General features: G+C 38.4%; 8 protein-coding genes across 8 annotated transcripts; 6 read left to right on the top strand and 2 right to left on the bottom strand.

The window, feature by feature from the left end:
• Positions 1 to 908: 908 nt before the first annotated feature.
• Positions 909 to 4,859, top strand: LOC128168712 (histone H3-like). Its single transcript, XM_052834858.1, has 2 exons — positions 909 to 1,452; positions 3,433 to 4,859. The coding sequence occupies exons 1-2, from the start codon at positions 997 to 999 to the stop codon at positions 3,769 to 3,771; spliced, it is 795 nt and encodes a 264-aa protein (XP_052690818.1). The 5' UTR covers positions 909 to 996; the 3' UTR covers positions 3,772 to 4,859.
• Positions 4,860 to 5,086: 227 nt separating this feature from the next.
• Positions 5,087 to 5,505, top strand: LOC128168710 (histone H4). Its single transcript, XM_052834855.1, has one exon. It carries the CDS (start codon positions 5,131 to 5,133, stop codon positions 5,440 to 5,442), a length of 312 nt encoding a protein of 103 aa, XP_052690815.1. The 5' UTR covers positions 5,087 to 5,130; the 3' UTR covers positions 5,443 to 5,505.
• Positions 5,506 to 6,474: 969 nt separating this feature from the next.
• Positions 6,475 to 7,239, bottom strand: LOC128168707 (histone H2B-like). The gene has a single exon (XM_052834853.1). It carries the CDS (start codon positions 7,222 to 7,224, stop codon positions 6,679 to 6,681), a length of 546 nt encoding a protein of 181 aa, XP_052690813.1. The 5' UTR covers positions 7,225 to 7,239; the 3' UTR covers positions 6,475 to 6,678.
• Positions 7,240 to 7,263: 24 nt separating this feature from the next.
• Positions 7,264 to 8,550, top strand: LOC128168709 (histone H2A-like). The gene has a single exon (XM_052834854.1). It carries the CDS (start codon positions 7,318 to 7,320, stop codon positions 7,696 to 7,698), a length of 381 nt encoding a protein of 126 aa, XP_052690814.1. The 5' UTR covers positions 7,264 to 7,317; the 3' UTR covers positions 7,699 to 8,550.
• A 1,150-nt stretch (positions 8,551 to 9,700) lies between these two features.
• LOC128168713 (histone H3-like) lies at positions 9,701 to 13,655 on the top strand. Its single transcript, XM_052834859.1, has 2 exons — positions 9,701 to 10,246; positions 12,228 to 13,655. The coding sequence occupies exons 1-2, from the start codon at positions 9,791 to 9,793 to the stop codon at positions 12,564 to 12,566; spliced, it is 795 nt and encodes a 264-aa protein (XP_052690819.1). The 5' UTR covers positions 9,701 to 9,790; the 3' UTR covers positions 12,567 to 13,655.
• A 226-nt stretch (positions 13,656 to 13,881) lies between these two features.
• On the top strand, positions 13,882 to 14,300 carry LOC128168711 (histone H4). Its single transcript, XM_052834856.1, has one exon. The coding sequence runs from the start codon at positions 13,926 to 13,928 to the stop codon at positions 14,235 to 14,237; it is 312 nt and encodes a 103-aa protein (XP_052690816.1). The 5' UTR covers positions 13,882 to 13,925; the 3' UTR covers positions 14,238 to 14,300.
• Positions 14,301 to 15,269: 969 nt separating this feature from the next.
• LOC128168700 (histone H2B-like) lies at positions 15,270 to 16,034 on the bottom strand. Its single transcript, XM_052834846.1, has one exon. It carries the CDS (start codon positions 16,017 to 16,019, stop codon positions 15,474 to 15,476), a length of 546 nt encoding a protein of 181 aa, XP_052690806.1. The 5' UTR covers positions 16,020 to 16,034; the 3' UTR covers positions 15,270 to 15,473.
• A 24-nt stretch (positions 16,035 to 16,058) lies between these two features.
• LOC128168714 (histone H2A) lies at positions 16,059 to 16,484 on the top strand (the record flags this gene model as incomplete). Its single annotated transcript, XM_052834860.1, has 1 exon — positions 16,059 to 16,484. A coding segment is annotated over exon 1 (372 nt), but the record flags the coding sequence as incomplete, so codon positions are not given.
• Between the last annotated feature and the right edge of the window lie 9 nt (positions 16,485 to 16,493).

Genomic DNA, 16,493 nt, shown 5'->3' on the forward strand with positions numbered 1-16,493 from the left:
GGTCGCATGACATTCTTGGAAAAGTTTATTACATATTTGGTACCGCATATTATTTCTTTCTAACTTAAGGTAATGGTGTACACTCTGAGGCGCAGCTAAACCATTCGGTACGATAAAAAAAGATAGGTTCGCGATGAATACAAAAAATGAATGAATGGATGAATGAATGAATGAATGAAATGGATTTTTAAAATAGAAATTCTTTTTTACAAATTTTAGTTTGTTTAATTAATTAGTGAAGGAATAAAGGAATGGAATTTTTTTTTTCTTTGTCGGATTACAATTCGTATATAAGCAAAACGATTTTACAGCGTATTTTGCACTAGAATGCTGCGTGTAATAGATAAACTAACATATAGTTTTTCCTTTGTCAAATTTGATATTTATGTGTTGGTCTCATTTGTTCTATCCGACAGGTTTTTAAATTTACAATCATTTCTAGAGTAAACATTTTCCCGGCACGTATTTTTGTGTGGCGTGTTTCTGGATGCACGGAGCTGTCGCGTGTTTCGTTAAAAAAGAAACATGAATTACTTCACCCCACAATAAACGACATTGAGTATACATGTCTCAGTAAGTGAACAGGTTATAGCCCTGAATAAGTTGTAAAAAATTATAATTTTTAGAGAGATTGCGCGACTTTTAGCTGTCTGTGCAGTTGCAAAATGATAGTCTGGCCTATGTTTTCGTTTAATTTTGATTATTTTCGTGATATTTTTACGGGCGAAACGCAGATAATACTTTACAGATATATCCACATTACGTGTTTTTAGTAGAATAGTTACAATTGCGGCCTATGAAACGTCGAAACAAGGATGCAAACACCAACATCAAAACACACATCGACCTCAGTATGAACAAGCGCTTCGATTTTAGGGGATGTTTTCGAGGACGTCCGCGCTCGATGTAAACAAAAACAGCGAGTGCTTGTGACCCCATTATTTCCTCGTCTTAGTTCGCAGTGAATAGAACGCCGTTTCCATTTCGTCCGAAACCATGGCAGATACAGCAACCACAACCCCAGCCAAGAAGAAGGTTACAAAGCCTAAGGTGCCAGCAGCGCACCCCAAGTACGTTGACATGATCAGGGCCGCCCTGGAATCTTTGAAAGAGCGTGGCGGATCTTCCAGACAAGCCATTCTAAAGTACATAATGGCCAACTACAAAGTCGGCAACGACGTCAACTCCATCAACGCCCACTTGAAAATGGCTCTGAAGAACGGAGTGAAGAAAGGTGCTCTGAAACAAGCCAAGGGCACAGGCGCCAGTGGCTCCTTCAAGCTTGGTGACAAGCCCAAGACTGAGAAGAAGCCAAAGGCCAAGAAAGTTGCCAAGCCTAAGGCAGCAAAACCCAAGAAGGCCGCAGCAGCAAAACCAAAGAAGGTAGCCGGAGAGAAAAAGACTGCAGAGAAGAAGAAGAAGTCCCCCAAGAAAGCAGCCGGACCGAAGAAGGTTAAGACTCCAAAGAAGAAGGCAGCAACTAAATCCCCAAAGAAGGCAGCAGCCAAGCCAAAGAAGGTCAAGACACCTAAGAAGTCAGCTGCAAAGAAAGCCAAGACTCCCAAGAAGGCAGCAGCAAAGAAATAAGCAATTCCAGCATCACTGCAGATTGCTCACTTTAAAAAAAAAAAAAGCCCTTTTCAGGGCTACCCATATTTTTCGAAAAGATGTCTCAATTACAAATAACAAAGAAACGTACATGTGTGTGTGTGTGTGTCATGAATGTAATATTACATGCTTGGGTGCATATCTAATAAAACATAGTTTTTAAAATCGCATAAAAAAAAAGGTGACGACTGTCGGTATTCATTCCATGTATTCATTCATTCATTCATTCATTACTTTATTTCTTCATTTGTATTGGAAATATCATCCATTGATTATGAATGATATAATGAACAAAAAACAGACACAAACAAAATGAATTGACGTGCATTATTACTATCTGTGCATGTTTTCCTATATTTAGAAAATGTTAGTCTCTGCACTTGACATATATTCACATGAAACATGTAATGAATATGACATTTTTAGCCTTTGTATTAAACTTGTAAAAAAAATAATATTAATGTGCAAATGATATCTTTTTTTTTAAACAATAGCATGCCCACCCTGCCTCTGTCCCCAACATTACAAAAAAAACACCAAAAAACCCATAAATAACCCACCAAACACCTAACACCACCCCCCTTCCAAGGAGGATTTTTTTTTTTTCTATGAGTATAAGAATAAATAAGGGATATGAAAATATCACAAATGCGACAATCAGTCGAATGAGGCCTGTTTAATTCACAATATTTTGAATTCATATATCAGCATATAACACTTAGTTTTTAATCTTTTTTACATGCCATTGGAATGTTTTAACAGAAGAACTCATTTAAATGTAATTGTTAATTCAACAAGTACATATCTAATCATAGATGTAGGATGAGGCTGCATGCACATTACCTTTTTTTTTTATTTGACATGTGATTGAATTCATGCTTGTCAATCTTTTTCAAAAGCAAACAAAAAATAAATAAGGAGCATAGTCATAATTATTATTTTGTTGAATTCTACAGGACAGGAACATGTGAAGTGTGCATATACAGGATGAAATATACATGATTGTGTCAGTCACTATGAATGTGGGAACAGCAGACTATTCTCATTTCTCTCTGCATTTACAGGATGAGTGCACTGGATTACATCCCATGGCATTTTCTGAGATATCGTGGTAAGTTTATTTATTTATTTATATATTTTGTTTTTGTTTTAATATTCTAATATGTGTACATATATATATACAACGTACTTAGTGCATCTTGATTATGTATTGTTCTCTCTTCTCTAAACATTTTTGGCTTCTGAAAAAAATATATAATGCGACTCGACCTTTTAGGGTATACATATACATTATATCAGTTATGAATTTGATGGATGTATTTAACGGATTATAGGGCCTACATGTATGCATTGAGTTGCTATGAGTTGTTGATTTTAATCTGATTATGAACATGAAAATCGCTGAATAGTTTTAAAGACATGTATATGTTGTATTTCTATCGAAATTTGCTGTTAGTCTTATACTGGTTGCTTTTCTGTATCTCTTAAATTCAAATTTCACCGATATACGCCTAATTTTCTAAGTTCACAAATTCTGTGCAAAAGCCGGATTGAAATGATTTTGCACCGGGCCAATGGGCACGAGTTATTACCGACTAATCACAGGCCAGCTCTCTCAGTTAGGATAACCAATGGCAATGGTCGTTAGTGAGGGCGCGGTGATTTTGAAGGCAGACCTGTTATTCATCGACTCGGTATAAAATTTATACAGAGAGCGATCTGCCTCATTCATTCATTTGACACTCGTCGAAGATGGCTCGTACAAAGCAGACTGCAAGAAAATCTACCGGAGGAAAGGCTCCACGTAAACAACTGGCTACCAAGGCCGCCCGTAAGAGCGCCCCAGCCACTGGTGGAGTCAAGAAACCCCACAGATACAGGCCCGGAACCGTCGCTCTCCGTGAGATCAGGAGATACCAGAAAAGCACAGAGTTGCTCATCAGGAAATTGCCCTTCCAGCGTCTGGTCCGTGAGATTGCTCAGGACTTCAAGACTGATCTGCGATTCCAGAGCTCCGCCGTCATGGCTCTCCAGGAAGCCAGCGAAGCTTACCTTGTTGGACTCTTTGAGGACACCAACTTGTGCGCTATCCACGCCAAGAGAGTCACCATCATGCCAAAAGACATCCAGCTTGCCAGACGTATCCGTGGCGAGAGAGCTTAAATTTCTTTGTCTCTGACAAATACAAAACGGCCGTTTTCACGGCCACCTAAACTTTTAGAAAAGATGCCTATATTACAATCAATGAAGACTACAATTCAACGAAATTGCACAAGTAAAAAGTGCACATTTTGAAAACATGAGATTAAACCCTACACACATAATATGTACTTCTAAACTCTGCCCTTCTTATCATATTTCACTGTGAACTACAAACATGACAATGGTCAATGGGTAGAATGATTTGATCTGACACAATATAAAAGGCCCTTCTGAAGAGAATATATTATACTATACCATACAGCTATACATATGATTGCATTGTGATTGATTTTTTTCTCTGTAAGTTGTGCATTTAGTCATAACATTACAAGAAAAATATTGCCGGAAAATGTAGGGCTGTACTTGCATCAGTACTTAAAATTTACCGACAGAAATGTGTATGGCACATAATATTTTATAATTATTGCAACCATATTTGATTCTTATACTTCAGTCTCAGACATTCGTGCTATGATGCTCGCACATATAACTGTGTGTTATGTTAAAGAAAATATAAAGATAGTGCAATGAATTAGTTTAAAAGTAGGAAAATTCACTACTAAAAGAGCGATTCTGCATGAAATTGAAATTTGTGTAATATTTGTCCCCTGTAGTTCTTTTTTCATATTTCAGTGGTAAAGTATGTCATGAGCATGTGTTCATGTTCTTGTCGGATTTTGTTTTCTTTTATTCAGTTTCCTTGTAAAGAATGGAAAGTGTATTTTTTATCTCAATGAAATGAACACTTGACTGAATCACTGGTGCATAATTCATCAAAAAGGGAAGAAATACACATTGAAATTACACTATAACTGAAATTGCTAAAGTAAATATCATCATATTGCATTATGTTTTCATTTTGATATGTACTCACCGGTAAGAAAAATGATTTTTTTTTCTTTGCATGTATTTATTACTAGATTTAATACAGAATGTGTGTTTACACTTTAAAAATGATATTAAACAAAAGCAAAATGATAATAATTATTGTGTTCCTATGTTTTGGTAAGATGTAGAAAATCTGGAACAAATGATTTATTCAATACCACCATCCCTCTTTTTAAAAAAAAAGAAACCCCAAAAAGTTTTATTAAATATATCTTATATAACAGAAAAGTGCCTGCAGACAACATGTCAACAAACAAGCGCCGAGGCGCGTTTACACTGTAGCCAATCAGCGTTCAGTTTACTTATTGCTAATTTTTCCCTGCCGAACTTTTCAAGGTAGAATGCTCTCTCACGGGTCGTAAATAAAGGGCTTTATAAGCTGTTCACGCGGCAGTAGATGATCATTTCAGTACACTTTAACTGAGAGAAAACATGTCTGGACGTGGTAAAGGAGGAAAAGGACTTGGAAAGGGGGGCGCCAAGCGTCACAGGAAAGTCTTGAGAGATAACATCCAGGGTATCACCAAGCCCGCCATCCGTCGTCTTGCACGCAGAGGTGGAGTCAAACGTATCTCCGGACTCATCTACGAGGAGACCCGTGGTGTCCTGAAGGTGTTCCTTGAGAACGTCATCCGTGACGCAGTCACATACACAGAGCACGCCAAGAGGAAGACCGTCACAGCCATGGACGTTGTCTACGCTCTGAAGAGACAGGGACGTACCCTCTACGGATTCGGTGGTTAGACAACCAACCGCCTTTGTGCTACACGCACAGGACAACAAACGGCCGTTTTAACGGCCACCAAATTTTTAGAAAAGATGCCTCTATCACACATGTTGTGAAATGTTGTACATACTGGGTTATGATATATGTATATCTGACATAAAGAACAGGAGTTAATGGAATACAGAAAGGGTTATTGATAAGTAGTTAATGTTAAGGCAAGGTCAAACCACCACCCGTTCCCTAACCCCCCCCCCCCCCCCCCCCCAAAAAAAAAAGAAAAAAAAAAAACAAGACACACACACATCATTGTCAATATCACACCTTTCCCTGACATGCTTTCTATATTCAAATTTGACTAGTACTAATATTACTAATAGTACTAACCCAACCATATTTGTATTTTTATTATTTCTTTTTTAACAATCTTGATATTCAGAATAAGGACCAAATCATTCCGTGCAGTTTAAACAAAGCAATATATTTCACCAGCTGTTAGATATAAATGTTTGGTTATTTTTTTATTCCAAAAATCTATATTATAACATGTTTAAATAGACACATACTATGTAAACATAAACACATCATTTATCGATTGTTTTCTGATATTTGAATATCAATAAATTACAATGAAATAATATATGGGCTATTGTGGACCATATTCAAGTCTTAAAATCTGCGGAAGTGAATTATCGTTGTAACAATTAATAGGTGGGGAAATAAATTAGAATATACAGCATAGTTGTGTGCCCAGAATATGTTGTTACAGATTTATTATAACATTAGATAATAGTATTCAACAGACAGATCATATGTTAAATTGTTCAGTCATAACTATCAGTTATGTGCCATTATAAATAAACACAACTATATATAAACACAACTATAAATAAACACAACCAATGGGATTCTTCTGTACTCTAAGACTATTACATCGAAAATAGGAGAAATCTGTGGAAATCGGGCACATGTGCTGTAATTGGGAAAGATTTTGTTTTTATTGTACATGTACGTACCCCTCTGATGCATAATTTGTATTTGATGTATGTGTGTTTGAGGGTTTTTTTTTTCTTCATGTATTTGTTTATTTTTCTTAAAGGACTGTTTAAGAAATTGACAGCATTACAATGACACAACCAGTACACACAACTGAAACAGTTGTTTACTATTGCATTATAAAGATGGTAGCTTTTCGAAAAATTTGTGTGGCCCTGAAAAGGGCCGTTTTGTTTTATCAAACTGCCACTGCTTGCAGTTTACTTGCTGCTGGTGTACTTGGTGACAGCCTTGGTGCCTTCAGAGACAGCGTGCTTGGCCAATTCACCGGGCAGGAGAAGACGGACTGCAGTCTGGATTTCTCTGCTGGTGATGGTTGAGCGTTTGTTGTAGTGGGCCAGGCGGGAAGCCTCGGCGGCGATTCTCTCGAAGATGTCATTGACGAAAGAATTCATGATGCTCATGGCCTTGCTGGAAACTCCAGTGTCAGGGTGCACCTGCTTCAGGACTTTGTAGATGTAGATAGCGTAGGATTCCCTCCTCCTCCTGCGCTTTTTCTTGTCCCCAGTTCTCTGGGCCTTGGCCTTGGTGGCGGCTTTCTTAGCTCCTTTAGATCCGACTTTGGGTGGCATGTTTACAGATTGCTGGCAAACTGAAACTATGAGTGGCGCTAAGCGAATCGCGGCTTTATATATCACGCGAGGGGGATTGAAGCGAACAGGTAAATTGCGGACGTCCTTGTAAACATTAAATTGGTCGGTTTGCCCGAGGTGCGTATAAGACAAGCGTAGCGATTGGCGGAACATTTCAATCCGTGGAAGTGTTTAAATAGCGTGGCGCAGCGCATCGTGTGTTATTCGTTGATATCATTTTGTCAGCACCCAACCTACAACTTGAAAATGTCTGGACGTGGTAAAGGAGGTAAAGTGAAGGGAAAGGCAAAGAGCCGATCATCCCGTGCCGGACTTCAGTTCCCCGTGGGTCGTATCCACCGTCTGCTGAGGAAGGGCAACTACGCCGAGAGAGTCGGAGCCGGTGCCCCTGTGTACCTGGCCGCCGTTCTTGAGTACTTGGCCGCTGAAGTGTTGGAGTTGGCAGGCAACGCAGCCCGTGACAACAAAAAGACCAGAATCATCCCCCGTCACCTGCAGCTGGCCATCCGCAACGACGAGGAGTTGAACAAACTTCTGTCCGGCGTGACCATCGCCCAGGGTGGTGTTCTGCCCAACATCCAGGCCGTGCTCCTCCCCAAGAAGACCCAGAAGCCCGCCGCCAAGTAAAAAGTCAGCTCTGTCGACTTTTTTGTCTATACCAAACGGCCGTTTTCACGGCCACCCATATTTTTCGAAAAGATGCCTCTATAATATGCAGTGTACATGCACATAAGCATTTATATAAAAAGCACACGTAGATACACGCTTCTTAGATTATCGAGACAACGGTATATATTAGCGTGCGTGCAGTTGCTTTCAAGAAAAAAGAAACACACACACATTAATTTAAAACTGTCTGTGTTCAATATTTTGATTCCGATTTGCACATTCTATTTGTATTTCGATTAATTTCATTTCTATTACGCTGTCAATTAATATACCATCCTCGTCCCTGACTGCATGTAATCAACGTTTTCCCCGATTTAATTTTGTAAAGGAAATCGCCAGACTTTAAAATAAAGAGAGAGATAAATAAATAAATGAAAAAAATAAATAAATAGACACTTGGCGCATATAGATGATACAGACTATGGAGAAATTCACGTGAATGTTCGCACAATTTGCGTGCTGTATATAACCAGGTCGTTAATTAATAACCATTTCTAACTGAACTGATTTTGTGTGCTTGGATAACGACTTGTCGTATAAAAGGAAATATACAATTCTAGGTTTCTGTGTTTATATAACTGAAGTGTTTGAAACCCATTGATAAGAAACGTATATATATATATATACACACATGCATACTCTGTCACATAAATGTCAAATTATTACGATTCATATGTACTTATACTCGATGAAGTGCTACTGTGAATAATACATTTATGTCAGAGATCAATGATATTGAAAGCTAGGGGTGAATATTGTATAAATTGTATGTGCATTAATTTCGAAATCTACATCTGTATAGGCTTATGGATATATCTATAAATGCAATCTGATGTACATGTGATTTTTTTTTTTTTTTTTTTTTTTTTTTTTTTGGAGGTAGCTCGAGATAATAAGTTTACGATGTTTGCCTCACACGTTGCTGGTAGATGGTTTCAATCAAATTTACAGTATTAGAATTAATATAGGATGAAAAATTAAACGAGAGATCATGCAAATACCAATGTGGGATGAAATATGTGTTCTGTGAATAAGTGTTTTAACTTCGCATGCTGGTCGCATGACATTCTTGGAAAAGTTTATTACATATTTGGTACCGCATATTATTTCTTTCTAACTTAAGGTAATGGTGTACACTCTGAGGCGCAGCTAAACCATTCGGTACGATAAAAAAAGATAGGTTCGCGATGAATACAAAAAATGAATGAATGGATGAATGAATGAATGAATGAAATGGATTTTTAAAATAGAAATTCTTTTTTACAAATTTTAGTTTGTTTAATTAATTAGTGAAGGAATAAAGGAATGGAATTTTTTTTTTCTTTGTCGGATTACAATTCGTATATAAGCAAAACGATTTTACAGCGTATTTTGCACTAGAATGCTGCGTGTAATAGATAAACTAACATATAGTTTTTCCTTTGTCAAATTTGATATTTATGTGTTGGTCTCATTTGTTCTATCCGACAGGTTTTTAAATTTACAATCATTTCTAGAGTAAACATTTTCCCGGCACGTATTTTTGTGTGGCGTGTTTCTGGATGCACGGAGCTGTCGCGTGTTTCGTTAAAAAAGAAACATGAATTACTTCACCCCACAATAAACGACATTGAGTATACATGTCTCAGTAAGTGAACAGGTTATAGCCCTGAATAAGTTGTAAAAAATTATAATTTTTAGAGAGATTGCGCGACTTTTAGCTGTCTGTGCAGTTGCAAAATGATAGTCTGGCCTATGTTTTCGTTTAATTTTGATTATTTTCGTGATATTTTTACGGGCGAAACGCAGATAATACTTTACAGATATATCCACATTACGTGTTTTTAGTAGAATAGTTACAATTGCGGCCTATGAAACGTCGAAACAAGGATGCAAACACCAACATCAAAACACACATCGACCTCAGTATGAACAAGCGCTTCGATTTTAGGGGATGTTTTCGAGGACGTCCGCGCTCGATGTAAACAAAAACAGCGAGTGCTTGTGACCCCATTATTTCCTCGTCTTAGTTCGCAGTGAATAGAACGCCGTTTCCATTTCGTCCGAAACCATGGCAGATACAGCAACCACAACCCCAGCCAAGAAGAAGGTTACAAAGCCTAAGGTGCCAGCAGCGCACCCCAAGTACGTTGACATGATCAGGGCCGCCCTGGAATCTTTGAAAGAGCGTGGCGGATCTTCCAGACAAGCCATTCTAAAGTACATAATGGCCAACTACAAAGTCGGCAACGACGTCAACTCCATCAACGCCCACTTGAAAATGGCTCTGAAGAACGGAGTGAAGAAAGGTGCTCTGAAACAAGCCAAGGGCACAGGCGCCAGTGGCTCCTTCAAGCTTGGTGACAAGCCCAAGACTGAGAAGAAGCCAAAGGCCAAGAAAGTTGCCAAGCCTAAGGCAGCAAAACCCAAGAAGGCCGCAGCAGCAAAACCAAAGAAGGTAGCCGGAGAGAAAAAGACTGCAGAGAAGAAGAAGAAGTCCCCCAAGAAAGCAGCCGGACCGAAGAAGGTTAAGACTCCAAAGAAGAAGGCAGCAACTAAATCCCCAAAGAAGGCAGCAGCCAAGCCAAAGAAGGTCAAGACACCTAAGAAGTCAGCTGCAAAGAAAGCCAAGACTCCCAAGAAGGCAGCAGCAAAGAAATAAGCAATTCCAGCATCACTGCAGATTGCTCACTTTAAAAAAAAAAAAAGCCCTTTTCAGGGCTACCCATATTTTTCGAAAAGATGTCTCAATTACAAATAACAAAGAAACGTACATGTGTGTGTGTGTGTGTCATGAATGTAATATTACATGCTTGGGTGCATATCTAATAAAACATAGTTTTTAAAATCGCATAAAAAAAAAGGTGACGACTGTCGGTATTCATTCCATGTATTCATTCATTCATTCATTCATTACTTTATTTCTTCATTTGTATTGGAAATATCATCCATTGATTATGAATGATATAATGAACAAAAAACAGACACAAACAAAATGAATTGACGTGCATTATTACTATCTGTGCATGTTTTCCTATATTTAGAAAATGTTAGTCTCTGCACTTGACATATATTCACATGAAACATGTAATGAATATGACATTTTTAGCCTTTGTATTAAACTTGTAAAAAAAATAATATTAATGTGCAAATGATATCTTTTTTTTTAAACAATAGCATGCCCACCCTGCCTCTGTCCCCAACATTACAAAAAAAACACCAAAAAACCCATAAATAACCCACCAAACACCTAACACCCCCCCTTCCAAGGAGGATTTTTTTTTTTTCTATGAGTATAAGAATAAATAAGGGATATGAAAATATCACAAATGCGACAATCAGTCGAATGAGGCCTGTTTAATTCACAATATTTTGAATTCATATATCAGCATATAACACTTAGTTTTTAATCTTTTTTACATGCCATTGGAATGTTTTAACAGAAGAACTCATTTAAATGTAATTGTTAATTCAACAAGTACATATCTAATCATAGATGTAGGATGAGGCTGCATGCACATTACCTTTTTTTTTTATTTGACATGTGATTGAATTCATGCTTGTCAATCTTTTTCAAAAGCAAACAAAAAATAAATAAGGAGCATAGTCATAATTATTATTTTGTTGAATTCTACAGGACAGGAACATGTGAAGTGTGCATATACAGGATGAAATATACATGATTGTGTCAGTCACTATGAATGTGGGAACAGCAGACTATTCTCATTTCTCTCTGCATTTACAGGATGAGTGCACTGGATTACATCCCATGGCATTTTCTGAGATATCGTGGTAAGTTTATTTATTTATTTATATATTTTGTTTTTGTTTTAATATTCTAATATGTGTACATATATATATACAACGTACTTAGTGCATCTTGATTATTATGTATTGTTCTCTCTTCTCTAAACATTTTTGGCTTCTGAAAAAAATATATAATGCGACTCGACCTTTTAGGGTATACATATACATTATATCAGTTATGAATTTGATGGATGTATTTAACGGATTATAGGGCCTACATGTATGCATTGAGTTGCTATGAGTTGTTGATTTTAATCTGATTATGAACATGAAAATCGCTGAATAGTTTTAAAGACATGTATATGTTGTATTTCTATCGAAATTTGCTGTTAGTCTTATACTGGTTGCTTTTCTGTATCTCTTAAATTCAAATTTCACCGATATACGCCTAATTTTCTAAGTTCACAAATTCTGTGCAAAAGCCGGATTGAAATGATTTTGCACCGGGCCAATGGGCACGAGTTATTACCGACTAATCACAGGCCAGCTCTCTCAGTTAGGATAACCAATGGCAATGGTCGTTAGTGAGGGCGCGGTGATTTTGAAGGCAGACCTGTTATTCATCGACTCGGTATAAAATTTATACAGAGAGCGATCTGCCTCATTCATTCATTTGACACTCGTCGAAGATGGCTCGTACAAAGCAGACTGCAAGAAAATCTACCGGAGGAAAGGCTCCACGTAAACAACTGGCTACCAAGGCCGCCCGTAAGAGCGCCCCAGCCACTGGTGGAGTCAAGAAACCCCACAGATACAGGCCCGGAACCGTCGCTCTCCGTGAGATCAGGAGATACCAGAAAAGCACAGAGTTGCTCATCAGGAAATTGCCCTTCCAGCGTCTGGTCCGTGAGATTGCTCAGGACTTCAAGACTGATCTGCGATTCCAGAGCTCCGCCGTCATGGCTCTCCAGGAAGCCAGCGAAGCTTACCTTGTTGGACTCTTTGAGGACACCAACTTGTGCGCTATCCACGCCAAGAGAGTCACCATCATGCCAAAAGACATCCAGCTTGCCAGACGTATCCGTGGCGAGAGAGCTTAAATTTCTTTGTCTCTGACAAATACAAAACGGCCGTTTTCACGGCCACCTAAACTTTTAGAAAAGATGCCTATATTACAATCAATGAAGACTACAATTCAACGAAATTGCACAAGTAAAAAGTGCACATTTTGAAAACATGAGATTAAACCCTACACACATAATATGTACTTCTAAACTCTGCCCTTCTTATCATATTTCACTGTGAACTACAAACATGACAATGGTCAATGGGTAGAATGATTTGATCTGACACAATATAAAAGGCCCTTCTGAAGAGAATATATTATACTATACCATACAGCTATACATATGATTGCATTGTGATTGATTTTTTTCTCTGTAAGTTGTGCATTTAGTCATAACATTACAAGAAAAATATTGCCGGAAAATGTAGGGCTGTACTTGCATCAGTACTTAAAATTTACCGACAGAAATGTGTATGGCACATAATATTTTATAATTATTGCAACCATATTTGATTCTTATACTTCAGTCTCAGACATTCGTGCTATGATGCTCGCACATATAACTGTGTGTTATGTTAAAGAAAATATAAAGATAGTGCAATGAATTAGTTTAAAAGTAGGAAAATTCACTACTAAAAGAGCGATTCTGCATGAAATTGAAATTTGTGTAATATTTGTCCCCTGTAGTTCTTTTTTCATATTTCAGTGGTAAAGTATGTCATGAGCATGTGTTCATGTTCTTGTCGGATTTTGTTTTCTTTTATTCAGTTTCCTTGTAAAGAATGGAAAGTGTATTTTTTATCTCAATGAAATGAACACTTGACTGAATCACTGGTGCATAATTCATCAAAAAGGGAAGAAATACACATTGAAATTACACTATAACTGAAATTGCTAAAGTAAATATCATCATATTGCATTATGTTTTCATTTTGATATGTACTCACCGGTAAGAAAAATGATTTTTTTTTCTTTGCATGTATTTATTACTAGATTTAATACAGAATGTGTGTTTACACTTTAAAAATGATATTAAACAAAAGCAAAATGATAATAATTATTGTGTTCCTATGTTTTGGTAAGATGTAGAAAATCTGGAACAAATGATTTATTCAATACCACCATCCCTCTTTTTAAAAAAAAAGAAACCCCAAAAAGTTTTATTAAATATATCTTATATAACAGAAAAGTGCCTGCAGACAACATGTCAACAAACAAGCGCCGAGGCGCGTTTACACTGTAGCCAATCAGCGTTCAGTTTACTTATTGCTAATTTTTCCCTGCCGAACTTTTCAAGGTAGAATGCTCTCTCACGGGTCGTAAATAAAGGGCTTTATAAGCTGTTCACGCGGCAGTAGATGATCATTTCAGTACACTTTAACTGAGAGAAAACATGTCTGGACGTGGTAAAGGAGGAAAAGGACTTGGAAAGGGGGGCGCCAAGCGTCACAGGAAAGTCTTGAGAGATAACATCCAGGGTATCACCAAGCCCGCCATCCGTCGTCTTGCACGCAGAGGTGGAGTCAAACGTATCTCCGGACTCATCTACGAGGAGACCCGTGGTGTCCTGAAGGTGTTCCTTGAGAACGTCATCCGTGACGCAGTCACATACACAGAGCACGCCAAGAGGAAGACCGTCACAGCCATGGACGTTGTCTACGCTCTGAAGAGACAGGGACGTACCCTCTACGGATTCGGTGGTTAGACAACCAACCGCCTTTGTGCTACACGCACAGGACAACAAACGGCCGTTTTAACGGCCACCAAATTTTTAGAAAAGATGCCTCTATCACACATGTTGTGAAATGTTGTACATACTGGGTTATGATATATGTATATCTGACATAAAGAACAGGAGTTAATGGAATACAGAAAGGGTTATTGATAAGTAGTTAATGTTAAGGCAAGGTCAAACCACCACCCGTTCCCTAACCCCCCCCCCCCCCCCCCCCCAAAAAAAAAAGAAAAAAAAAAAACAAGACACACACACATCATTGTCAATATCACACCTTTCCCTGACATGCTTTCTATATTCAAATTTGACTAGTACTAATATTACTAATAGTACTAACCCAACCATATTTGTATTTTTATTATTTCTTTTTTAACAATCTTGATATTCAGAATAAGGACCAAATCATTCCGTGCAGTTTAAACAAAGCAATATATTTCACCAGCTGTTAGATATAAATGTTTGGTTATTTTTTTATTCCAAAAATCTATATTATAACATGTTTAAATAGACACATACTATGTAAACATAAACACATCATTTATCGATTGTTTTCTGATATTTGAATATCAATAAATTACAATGAAATAATATATGGGCTATTGTGGACCATATTCAAGTCTTAAAATCTGCGGAAGTGAATTATCGTTGTAACAATTAATAGGTGGGGAAATAAATTAGAATATACAGCATAGTTGTGTGCCCAGAATATGTTGTTACAGATTTATTATAACATTAGATAATAGTATTCAACAGACAGATCATATGTTAAATTGTTCAGTCATAACTATCAGTTATGTGCCATTATAAATAAACACAACTATATATAAACACAACTATAAATAAACACAACCAATGGGATTCTTCTGTACTCTAAGACTATTACATCGAAAATAGGAGAAATCTGTGGAAATCGGGCACATGTGCTGTAATTGGGAAAGATTTTGTTTTTATTGTACATGTACGTACCCCTCTGATGCATAATTTGTATTTGATGTATGTGTGTTTGAGGGTTTTTTTTTTCTTCATGTATTTGTTTATTTTTCTTAAAGGACTGTTTAAGAAATTGACAGCATTACAATGACACAACCAGTACACACAACTGAAACAGTTGTTTACTATTGCATTATAAAGATGGTAGCTTTTCGAAAAATTTGTGTGGCCCTGAAAAGGGCCGTTTTGTTTTATCAAACTGCCACTGCTTGCAGTTTACTTGCTGCTGGTGTACTTGGTGACAGCCTTGGTGCCTTCAGAGACAGCGTGCTTGGCCAATTCACCGGGCAGGAGAAGACGGACTGCAGTCTGGATTTCTCTGCTGGTGATGGTTGAGCGTTTGTTGTAGTGGGCCAGGCGGGAAGCCTCGGCGGCGATTCTCTCGAAGATGTCATTGACGAAAGAATTCATGATGCTCATGGCCTTGCTGGAAACTCCAGTGTCAGGGTGCACCTGCTTCAGGACTTTGTAGATGTAGATAGCGTAGGATTCCCTCCTCCTCCTGCGCTTTTTCTTGTCCCCAGTTCTCTGGGCCTTGGCCTTGGTGGCGGCTTTCTTAGCTCCTTTAGATCCGACTTTGGGTGGCATGTTTACAGATTGCTGGCAAACTGAAACTATGAGTGGCGCTAAGCGAATCGCGGCTTTATATATCACGCGAGGGGGATTGAAGCGAACAGGTAAATTGCGGACGTCCTTGTAAACATTAAATTGGTCGGTTTGCCCGAGGTGCGTATAAGACAAGCGTAGCGATTGGCGGAACATTTCAATCCGTGGAAGTGTTTAAATAGCGTGGCGCAGCGCATCGTGTGTTATTCGTTGATATCATTTTGTCAGCACCCAACCTACAACTTGAAAATGTCTGGACGTGGTAAAGGAGGTAAAGTGAAGGGAAAGGCAAAGAGCCGATCATCCCGTGCCGGACTTCAGTTCCCCGTGGGTCGTATCCACCGTCTGCTGAGGAAGGGCAACTACGCCGAGAGAGTCGGAGCCGGTGCCCCTGTGTACCTGGCCGCCGTTCTTGAGTACTTGGCCGCTGAAGTGTTGGAGTTGGCAGGCAACGCAGCCCGTGACAACAAAAAGACCAGAATCATCCCCCGTCACCTGCAGCTGGCCATCCGCAACGACGAGGAGTTGAACAAACTTCTGTCCGGCGTGACCATCGCCCAGGGTGGTGTTCTGCCCAACATCCAGGCCGTGCTCCTCCCCAAGAAGACCCAGAAGCCCGCCGCCAAGTAA

The sequence above is a fragment of the Crassostrea angulata genome, unplaced genomic scaffold, assembly GCF_025612915.1.
Source record: "Crassostrea angulata isolate pt1a10 unplaced genomic scaffold, ASM2561291v2 HiC_scaffold_41, whole genome shotgun sequence".
Lineage (NCBI taxonomy): Eukaryota > Metazoa > Mollusca > Bivalvia > Ostreida > Ostreidae > Magallana > Magallana angulata.

Excerpts from the sequence above, each read along its gene's own strand:
- LOC128168711 (XM_052834856.1), top strand. The coding sequence starts at position 13,926 with ATGTCTGGACGTGGTAAAGGAGGAAAAGGACTTGGAAAGGGGGGCGCC.
- LOC128168709 (XM_052834854.1), top strand. The coding sequence starts at position 7,318 with ATGTCTGGACGTGGTAAAGGAGGTAAAGTGAAGGGAAAGGCAAAGAGC.
- LOC128168710 (XM_052834855.1), top strand. The coding sequence starts at position 5,131 with ATGTCTGGACGTGGTAAAGGAGGAAAAGGACTTGGAAAGGGGGGCGCC.
- LOC128168700 (XM_052834846.1), bottom strand. The coding sequence starts at position 16,019 with ATGTTCCGCCAATCGCTACGCTTGTCTTATACGCACCTCGGGCAAACC.
- LOC128168712 (XM_052834858.1), top strand. The coding sequence starts at position 997 with ATGGCAGATACAGCAACCACAACCCCAGCCAAGAAGAAGGTTACAAAG. Across the intron at positions 1,453-3,432 it reads AAGCAGCCGGACCGAAGAAG|GCCGCCCGTAAGAGCGCCCC; the intron begins GTTAAGACTCCA and ends CTGGCTACCAAG.
- LOC128168713 (XM_052834859.1), top strand. The coding sequence starts at position 9,791 with ATGGCAGATACAGCAACCACAACCCCAGCCAAGAAGAAGGTTACAAAG. Across the intron at positions 10,247-12,227 it reads AAGCAGCCGGACCGAAGAAG|GCCGCCCGTAAGAGCGCCCC; the intron begins GTTAAGACTCCA and ends CTGGCTACCAAG.
- LOC128168707 (XM_052834853.1), bottom strand. The coding sequence starts at position 7,224 with ATGTTCCGCCAATCGCTACGCTTGTCTTATACGCACCTCGGGCAAACC.